Raw genomic sequence first — 10,519 nt, forward strand, 5'->3', positions numbered from 1 at the left:
ATTGCAACTAGAACAAATGTGATTGACACTGTAATTATATGCATGATTACTCAGAAGTAAGTCCCATTAGTTTCAATGGGACTGTGTAACATCCATTCCATCTTAAAGGTGGAAGTGCAAGTTCCGTGATTACTTTTTGCACTTTTTAAAAAAAACACATTTTTTTTTATATAATACACCCTTGAAGCTGCGCTTTGAACTAGAAGACTAGTATGGGAGGAAAGAGGCTTCTTAACCATTTCCTTTTCTCCCATTTTCCTACTGCAAATCACATACACACACACCACTGTGTTTTCGGGGGGGGGGGGAGGATGGGGGATTAAGTTATTTGTTATTGTATTTTCGGAGAATATACATATTAAAATAAAGTACTTGTCTTTAAGTTATAACAAAATTATTTTAGCTATATAAAAGAAAATAAAGTATATGGATAAACATCTTGAAATATATTAATCCAATGATTTACAAATGAATTCAACTTCTTGATAAATCTATTTGTTGCAATTGCTTGGCTCTTGTATAGAATGTGAGCTTAGCAACTGTCTGTATGTACCAATAACAATCCCATATTGGAGGGATTTCTGAAGAATTCCCATGAGCTGTTATAGTTTGACTGAAGTGAGCAAGGCTGTAACAAATTCAAAGTCTTCATCCAAAATGAGACCTTTCAGAGATCCAAGTAGGGCACTCTTAGAGGATATATAGTACATCATACACTGTAATGTCTTTACTGTCCCCAAGATTTCTTGTAAAAAAGAGTTGTATTGATAAACTTTTCCAAAAGATGTGTATAAGATCTGCCGTTGATGCATTTCATCTCCAGTATCTTCTTGAAGATTATAAATTTGCTTTATGGTAGAGGTTATGCTACATTTGATGTGTTAAGCTGTTATGCTACAGTAATGCTACAGATGATTATCAGTTTTTTCAAATTATCTAACTGTACTATGTGTAGCTTAGGGAAAATCACAGAATCACTTACTGTGGCTTCCTTTAAAGCAGTGATGGAAGAACCAGGGATGTTCAAGCTCACTGAAATTCTTTGAATGTCTCTTCGAAGCTTTTTGGCTCACTCGCATTTTTGTTTGTGACATGTTTTTTGGTTCATTTGAATGGGAAAGGTGTGCATTTCAAATGGGGAAAGTGTGCAATTCTGTGCACATTTTTTAAAAGTCCAGTTTCCCCTTATTGGATAAAGCATGAAAATTATTTTTTTTCTTTTTAAACGCACATTTCATCGTTCTGAATTAAAAAACAAACCAACAAACAATGAATTTTCCAAATGCAATCACAAGTTTGGGAATGTACAAACATTTTTTTAAAATAATGCACTCAAGTTCGCGTTCGGGGTTGTGAATGGGGCAAGTATGGATGATTTGTGAACTGAAACAAAATTCTTGTACATCCCTACTGTATTGCCCCTGCAGTAGGCCTTTTAATTTAGAGGTGCCAAGATAGTGATAAGCCAGATCCAGGTTTGCTTACAAGGAGACTTTATTGAGTACTTACAGCACACAGGCGTACCCAATGGTTGGATCAGACAGCTTCTCTGAACCCAGAGCCATGGGGTAAAATGGGTTTTATACCATACATGTTAGCAGTGAGGCAGCATGACAGCAGCAAGCATTATTTAGCATTCATCGGCAACTTTCCCAGCATAGGCTAACAGCACTTGGTCAGAAGGGAAACAATCAGAACTTTCCCGGCACAGACACCTGCAGCTTTAAGGCAAACAAGCTTCACTTTCCAGGCACATTCTGATAAGGTACTGCAGCTCGTTAGTATGGAATGTGCTGAGGCCACTCTATTGACCTTTGACTCATCCTGGTATATCAAGAGGCCTGTTTGGGAAAACAGCAGCCAACTGAATCAAAGTCAGAGAGCATTATGGATCATTTAAGTGAGCCCCTCTAAAACTACTAATAGCTAGGGATGTATGAAAGTCACTTACCGTTTTGTGGATCTGCGTCGCGGTGGGGGGGGGAGGCGCTCTGTCCCTCCCCCCGGAATCCTCGATGGGGGGGAGGCGCTCCGTTCCTCCCCCCCGGAATCCTCGACCGGCCAGCTGCGCTCCACGGTGGCTCCGCGGAGCAGCCAGCCAGGCCCAGGCCAGAGCCATCCGCAGCCGGATTTCTGGCTGCGGAGGGCTCTAGGTAAAAAAAACACAAAACCTGTGTACGCAAATGGCGGCGGCTACGGCCGCCGCCATTTGCGTTCCTTATTTTTGCCTGTCTTAGTCTACGTAAATATTTACGTAGACTATTACGGCGAAAAAAAAAGGGGAATGCAAATAGCGCCCACTACGCTATTTGCGTTCCAATTTATTTTGGCCATAATAGTCTACATAAATATTTACGTAGACTAAGACGGCCAAGAATAAGGAACGCAAATGACGGTGGCTGTAGCCGCCGCCATTTGCATATGCGTTTGTGGTTTTTTTAGCCTGCTGTGATAGGCTACGTATGTATTTACGTAGCCTATCACGGCATTAAAGAGGAAGCGAATGGTGGCCGCAGGGTGGCCACCATTCGCAAGTCGGTGCTGACGGGAGCAGGTAAGTGCTTCGTTTCGCACTATTTTCATGGGGTGGGGGCTTCATGCCACCCAACTTTCATGGGTTGGGGGAGGCGGGGGCTTCATTTCGCAATGGATTTCGGGGGGCTGAGATCTGTCTCGGAGATCTCACCGAGGTCTGTCGTGGAATTCTCTGACATCCCTACTAATAGCTTGGTTCAGGCCTGAGGTCTTACACCTACTTAAAAGCTAACCTTGCAACAATGGCATATCAAAAAAAGCAGTCTTTTAGTGCTACCTACAGGTAAATGTGAGTAATGCTGCTAAGTTGTTTAAAATCTGGAGATTACATTTCTTGTTCATTTCTCGTTGCTCACCGAAATGGATAACCTAATTCTTCCCTACCCTTAGGCCAGCGGCAGGTAAAAATAACATTGGAAAATGAATAAACAGTATCCTTTTAAACTTCCATTTTGCCAGTTCCAAATATTATGATTCTGAATTTAGCTGGGAAGAACATAGCATCATCTCATTTGCTTATTTATCTGTGAAGAGATTTCACTGAATTAATAGCAGTTATGTAATTAGTTAGTTATTTAAAGTATTTTAACTTCATCTTAGGATATCAGGGCGGTAGAGTAGTATATCAGGTTATGGAGCAATATAAAGTCATGGTAAATGGGATCAGCAATAGGATCTTGATATCTGGTTCCCATGGTTAAATGAATTCCTGTACATTGCAAGGCTATGATTGCTAATGTGGGAGTAAACCCCATTGAAATCAGTGGGACTGATCTTCTGAGTAGACCTGCATAGGATTGCGCTGTTAATGTTCCATTTGCATGTCTCGACAGATATCCCATGGTTAAGTACATCAGTAGCCACCGTGGCAAGATTGGGGATCACCATAACTTTTGAACTGGTTTATCTTGTGAATTCTGAATTGTATCCTACAGTGTTCAGGTAAACAGAATACACTTCTTGAAAAATGTCACAGCGTCATACACCAACAAAAATCAGCACTGGATTAGAAAGTCTAATCTTCCTGTGAAAAGTCCATCAACTATTGGTTGGCAGAAAGGGCTTTTTAGCCAATGAAAGAAAGCATTGAAACTTAGCCAAGTTTATAAGGTTTCCAGATCTTATGCTAATGTGTCTGTGGAGGTGACGACCTCACCTGGTTATGTGATCTATAGTCCACCGCTGTAAGATGAGAGGGCCCCAGGTCAAGGCTTTGTGAGGCTCCGAGCAAGCTGCCCTTGGTGAGGCCCCCTGCAACTGCCCGGCATCCACCATTTACTACTTGGTAGTGGCGGTACTGGGTGGGCGCACATTGCACAGGCCCAGAGCTCTGCTGACTGCCATCTCCAGGCCTCTCTCCAGGTCCTGCTGGCTGCTCAGCTCCATGCCCACGTGACACACATGCACTTGCCAGCAACACTACCTTAATTACACTGCCCTCCCCCTTGATATATGTGTGCTGTTGGTAGGGCTGGAATAATTAAGATGGTGGTACAGGCACATTGCGAAGTTCCAGAGCTCCAGTCCCTGCTGGCTACCAGTGGCCTGGCAGTCGTGCTGAGCAGAGCTCCATGGCTGCTTAACTCAATTTGCCAGTGCCACTATCTTAATTGTGCCGGTCCCGCCCCCAACATACATACATCTGGCATAATTAAGACGGTAGCACCAGCAAGTACAGGCACACTATATGGACCTTGAGTTCTAACTGGCACCATTGCTGGGTCCAGCAATACTTCCAGTCACCCGCAGCCACCCAGCTGAGCCATATCAGCCATGGCGCCCCAGCAGCAGCAGTGGAGGGCTCTGTGAGGTCCCCAGGGCCCCAGCATTTGCTTGATTATGCTGCATGCTGGTGCTGAGCTTGCCTATAGGAAAGCAATAAAACAAGCTGTTTTGGGACTGCTGGGGGTGGTCAGCTAGTGTCCTCCACAGTTTGGCATGCTGGTTGTCCGCATCATCCTTCCAAGTAATATGGAGAATTTCTACCACATATGAAATGCAGATGTATGGTAAAACAGGAGTAAAATGTCTGGCTATATTCACTCTATGGTATATGCAATCCAGATCCCATTGTGTACACAGTATTCCCATATTCAGCTGTGGATGGAAAATCCCATGAGCATACAAAGCTCTTTCCTGGGAGGTATAGCCCTATGCATGTTTAGATGGAAAATGTCGTACAACTTCCCAGCATCCCTCCAGCCCACCATGGTGGCTGGGGGATGCTGAGGATTGTAGGAATTTTTTTTTGTCTAAACATACATAGGATTGAATCCTTAATCAAAATTAAACACACACACATACACCTTGTCTACATGGATTCAACCTGCGGGATCTTGGACATTACCAGAAATCCAGCCTTTCCTTTCAAGTTTTTATCTATGAGAATACATGTGTACGATGCCATAGGGTTATACATGACAGATAAAGACCGTCCTGAAAAAGGGAAGGTGAGAGCGGCTCAGTGGCCTATGTCCTCAGAGGTCTAAAAGGCTGACCTGCCTCTCCTAAGGCTTAGTTGCTGGCTGTAAGAGCTTCAAGCTACAATATGCAGATATGGATTGTATTTTTGCCCTACCCTGTTTGCCTTTGGTCCACCCCACCCCCTTTGCCCTGCCCACCCCTAGAATATGACCCTGAGAGCTTCTCTGAAATTGAATTCAGCCCTTAAGCTGAAAGAGCTTCCCCAACACCATCTTACTATCAGCTCTTATTCAAGGAAACATTGAGGGGACATTTACCAGGGGCCCTTATATTCCAAGGTCAATACTGAATATCAGTTTAAACAAACAAATCTGAGCAGAATGGAAGTATGGTGGAAGAGCTACTATTTATATCCTGATTAATATGCTTGCTCTCTTTTTCTTTCCTTATAGAAACTTTGGTGTTTCACTGTGTTCAGGTCTGTGTGATATAGGGGGCATTGTAGCCCCATTTCTGCTGTACCGTCTAGCAGACATCTGGTCGGAGCTTCCTCTACTTATCTATTGTAAGATGTTATTTTAAAAGTTGCTTTTGCTCTTACTGGTTCTTTTAAGAAGGAGAACTAGAATTGTTTTTCACCACCCACTACTGCTCTGCAGTCCTATCTCCTCATACAACTAAGTTTTCCAAGGCAAAACAGAACATTCTGCTTGCAATGCTGAGAGCCAGTTCCCCCCTCCATGTTCTCCCAGCTCTCAGAAATTTTTCTGATCATCCTTGTGATGCCATCTACATTGACCCTGCACTTCTGAAAGCATGTATCAGCCTTGCTGTGTGTGCAGTCCTCAGGAGGCCGGGTACATATTGGACCTTGAACCAGACACAGTTCTGTATTGTGGACTAAAGTGCAAATATGGCCATCTAGGGCTGGGCCAAACATGCCCCCCACACTTTTGCTGGACCTTTAATCGGGGGGGGGGGGGATTTTCAGGGGAGGCGGGAGACATTCTTACATTTTTCAGCCAGTGGGAATAGCCATCTTTAAAAAAAAAAAAACCAAGAAGGCTGCCTAGGAACAATGCTACATTATGACATAGCATCGTTCCCATTGGGCATTCTCTAAGACAATGTGCTTCTTGCCAGGGAAAGGCAAGAGGTGCAAGGAGCCAGCTTCTTCAGGAGCCAGCACTTCAAGGCAGCTGGAGCTGCTGGAGGCTCCATGTGTCTCATACTTTTCCCAAACGTGGGCAAGGCCCACTTTGGGCTGTGCCTCCACCCACTGTTGGCATGTAGCCCCTGAAGTCTTCCCCAAGAACTGATGTGGCCCTTGGGCCAAAGAAACATTCCCTACCCGCTCTAAGAGGAATGCTGCAGGGTGGCTGCTGCTGCTGCTTATTGTAGTTCCTCCACTGCTTGGAGGAGTGGCAAAGAATTTTGTTTTCTTAACAGTTAAAGAAAGACAGTCTGCAACCCTCTGCCATCTTGTATCTATCATGCTAAGCACCTCCACCTGAAAAATGTGAGATTACAAAAATCTTCAGGGGCCATTTCCAGACCCACAAGCTCCAAAATTTCAACAACAAAAGTCACTGCGGCCATCCCAATGGTCAAGAGAAGTTGCAAAAAAAAATCTGGGTTAATGTGTGTGTCTATGATTACGAGGGGCCAAAAGACCCTGTAGGGTGCCTTATATGGGACCTGCTTCGTCTCCACCCCTTAACCTACACCATAGCACCACTACCAGGATTGCACAGTAATTGGTGGTGATGTACCAGCCCAGCAGCACCAAAGGCATCAGGCTCAAGTCCTAATTGTTGCGCTGTCTGACAAGTTATGTCCCAACTTTATTATAAGCTGCTACCCCAGGGTAGTGGCACCTGGGCTTGCTCATACTTTAACTTGCTCATTTAGGCCCTTCCCTGCTTTATTTTCCCCACATCTACACTACCTAGACCTGTAGTGTTAAATCTTTTTTTTCACTGCATGCGGCACATTGTATGTTTCCCACTTCTCTTTTTCATAGGTATACTTTCTGTTCTGTGTGGGATTCTAGTCACATTTTTACCTGAGACAAAGGGGTTGCCCTTACCAGAGACAGTAGAGGATGTGGAAAAACTATCAAGGTACCTGCTATCCACCCTTACATTTTCTTGTGTGCTTTCTTGAAAAGGATTGTTACACTTCCAGACCAGATTTTTCATTAGCCTTAGGAACCAAAGTGTGTGTGTGTGTGTGTGTGTGTATGTGTCAAAAAGCCATGGGGGCCCCCAATCCAGATTGTGACTGCAGCATAAGTGAAGTTAATCATCCCCCCAACACCCATTGCTGCAGCCCTGTTGAAAATCCCACCTCCAAGCTGCTGTTCCTTCTATGGAAGGAAGCTGCTATTGGTGCCAGTTTATTTATTCAGTGTATTTCTATCCTGCCTTTCTTCCAGTGAGCTCAAGGCAGGGTATATTGTCCCCCTCCATTATAATCGTGCAGCAGCCCTGTGAGTTAGGTTAAGCAGAGAGACAGTGAATGACCCACCGTCACCTAGCAAGCTTCCTGGCTGAGTCTGGATTTGCACCTGAGTCTCCCCAGTCTGACACTTTAACCACTACACCACACAAGTCCAATAGCAGCTTCCGTCTTAGGGCAAATAGCACTCTCAGGGAGAGCAGTTTCATTGGGACACAACCTCCCTCCACTTACACCATGGGCTGTATCAGGATCCTGTGTGGTTGCTGTTTAACAAAATATGCACACAACTGCAAAGAAGGATTTAATGTACAGTGTAGTTAGCCCTTAGTCTCAAGGATAGCCTGATCTGAAAAAGCACACATTTCTGCTTAAATCAAACTTTGCTCCACAATTAAGTCTATTTTTTTCCTCCTCATGTCATCACAGCTGTTTCAACAGACGTTGTGGAAAACCTAAACAACAGAATTCCAGCACATACGTGTAACCTTTTGCCAAACGCTGCCAGGAAATCATCAGTCACCGGGTTCTCCGTTGGATGCCAGTTGGATGCCATTCTCATGCCAGATGGAGAGGGAGGATCCAGTTGTGTCATCATGACTAGCCCTAAAAGCACCTTTCCAAAATGTAAAGACACATGAAGTAAACCTGGTATTTTTCTATGGACTTTGGAAATATGAACGTATTTTCTGAGCCTTTTGTTTCCAGATAGGGAACTATTACATGTGGCTCTTGTAATTTAATCACTTCCATTAAATAAGTTGTTTTACTTTGGATCATGGTTCTTTGTATATGGCTGCCCCACCTGGTTGTCTTTCTCTTCTCTAATTGATGAGCGCAATTGCTTCAAAATTGGATTGCATGGGGGAGAAATTGACATGATCCACAACGTTGTGATAAAACCTGAAAACAAAACCATTCAAATTATTCAGTGGAACTGAATCAGAATGGAAAACTAACATTTCCTATTTTAAAGATACAAACAAGAGTAAACATGCACTGATTACACTTCTACAGGGTTCTTATCACGCTTCATCCTAAGTACTCAGGGCAGCAGGCATGGGAACATCCCACCTCATCCTCACAACAACCCTCTAGGTAGGATAGACTGAGCGACAGTTACCTGCCAAAGGCTCCAGAGTGACCTTCGTGGCGGAGCAGGAGTTTGCACCTAGCATTCTATCCACTGCACCATGTTCATCCTCTGGGACTGTGTCATTAATCTGGGACTGACTGGGACTGCCAGAGTGCCAGCCTGGCTCTATGGATGCAATGGAGTGCTCAGCCTGCAGCTGTTGAAATCCAAGATTAAGGAACTTTGCAGGTGCTATTAGTACTTTGCTTCATTTACGCCATTTTCGAGAAGCAACAATACATACCCTCACTTGTTTCCTGCAAGCAGCATCCGCTGAGCGGCCAGAGGGGCGGGGGCTGATAGTCATTGGGATCACAGCAGGTGCAGAGGGGGAACGAACCCTCTGCTCCCTTGCTGCAGCTCTGAGGAAGATCCTCCTCCAAGGTGCTACTCGCTTTGAGCAGGAATCCTCCACTGGTGCCTGTGTAGGATTTCCTCCCAGAGCAAACAGCAGCTTCCGAGGAGGAATTTCTTCATGACCATGGCAGAGGGGGGAGGGATCAACTGGAGGGATCCCAGTAACTATCAGCCCACACCCAGGACATGCTATTTGCATTTTACCTGCACATCATACACAAGGAGAGTTTAATCTCGCATCTTGTTTGGCCCTGAGCTTCTGTTTACTGCTCAGAGGAGGAGAGTACTTTTCCCCACCCAGCAGCTGCTGGACCGGAGTTGGAAAGCAGCTGAACTGACAGTGGCATAACATCTGCCAGAAGAAAAGTAGCTGGCGAAGTATTACTCTGTTCTGAGAAAGGCTCCAGTGTGCTCACCTTATGAATAGAATGGAAGAAGAAAAAATAATAGGTTGTTGTTGAAATTAAGGATAGACTTTCTCACAATAGGTTGTGAGAAATTAAGGACAGACTTTAGTGTGTGTGTGGGGGGGGACGACGAATGGGCTTGTATAGAGCCTTTGTGATTATCTTTACTTTCAAGACAATGCACAGGCTGAGTAGGTATTCCAGGGCCATAGCAGCAAGCACAGATGTGCTAGTCTCAAAGCAACACCAGCCAAACCACTTCCTATAGCAGCACTTTGTCGGAACTAGGCAAAAATTCCCATCTCCTATTACGGATGGATATGACCTCCAGTCAGGTTCTGTGCATTCCAGGTACGTTCCCAGGAAGCTGAAGACTAATGCTGTCATTTTCCAGGTGTGGCTAGCTGCCCATTAGTCGGTGTTGATTACCCCCATCAGCTTGCAGACTCAGCTATAAGGCAGCTTCAGCACTTTTCCTGGCAGGATTCCTTTGCCCTGTTCCAGCGAAGACACTCTGTGTGGGAAAGCGGCCTTCTACACATATAATGCAGAAGTGCATGTGCATTAGCACATTGTGATGCACATCTGGGCCACATTGAATTGGTTGGATGCATCTTTTGATGAGTATGAGAATTAGGGATGGCAGAGAATTCCGCCATGGATCTTGGTGAGGCCGAATACCAGTGCATTCAGCCCCCCGAACTCCTTGGCGGAACGGCCTGCCACCCCCTCACCCCCCCCGCGGATCCCCCCCAGGACAAGACTTACCTGGGGCGGATCTTCCAGGTGGCGGCGGCTCTGGCGGCAGCTTTGGCGGTGGCGGCTGTGGTGGCCGGTTTTCCGACCAGCTGCCACCACTGCCATTTCCAGTGTTAGAAAAAAAAAGATGTGATAGGCTACGTAAAGATTTACGTAGCCTATCACATCTGACTTTTTTTTAAAAACGCGCATACGCAAATGGCAGCTACGCTATTTGCGTTCCCCTTATTTTCGCCGTCTTAGTCTACGTAAATGTTTACGTAGACTAAGACGGGCCAAAATAAGGAACGCAAATGGCGGCGGCCATAGCCACCGCCATTTGCATATGTGCGGTTTTGTTTTGTTTTGTTTTTAAAGTCAGATGTGATAGGCTACGTAAAAATTTACGTAGCCTATCACGGCTGACTACAGGGACGCAAACAGCGGCGCCTACGGCTGCCGC

At 45.1% G+C, this 10,519-nt stretch overlaps 1 protein-coding gene across 10 annotated transcripts in view; it reads left to right on the plus strand.

The window, feature by feature from the left end:
• Positions 1–8,199, plus strand: part of LOC146359716 (solute carrier family 22 member 3-like) — a 49,966-nt gene extending 41,767 nt beyond the window's left edge. For 7 of the 10 annotated variants that reach the window (XM_084827957.1, XM_084827960.1, XM_084827962.1 and 4 more), the window contains 4 exons: positions 3,369–3,477; positions 5,412–5,524; positions 6,983–7,082; positions 7,849–8,199. In XM_084827957.1, coding sequence (XP_084684083.1) covers positions 3,369–3,477; positions 5,412–5,524; positions 6,983–7,082; positions 7,849–7,906 — 380 coding nt within the window. In that variant the 3' untranslated portion in view covers positions 7,907–8,199. The remainder of the gene's footprint in view (positions 1–3,368; positions 3,478–5,411; positions 5,525–6,982; positions 7,083–7,848) is intronic. The other 3 variants (XM_084827963.1, XM_084827964.1, XM_084827965.1) reach the window with 1 other exon arrangement.
• The last annotated feature ends 2,320 nt before the right edge of the window (positions 8,200–10,519 follow it).

This window comes from Heloderma suspectum, chromosome 1 (genome assembly GCF_057233095.1).
Source record: "Heloderma suspectum isolate Gila_16-S chromosome 1, 16-S_ref, whole genome shotgun sequence".
Lineage (NCBI taxonomy): Eukaryota > Metazoa > Chordata > Lepidosauria > Squamata > Helodermatidae > Heloderma > Heloderma suspectum.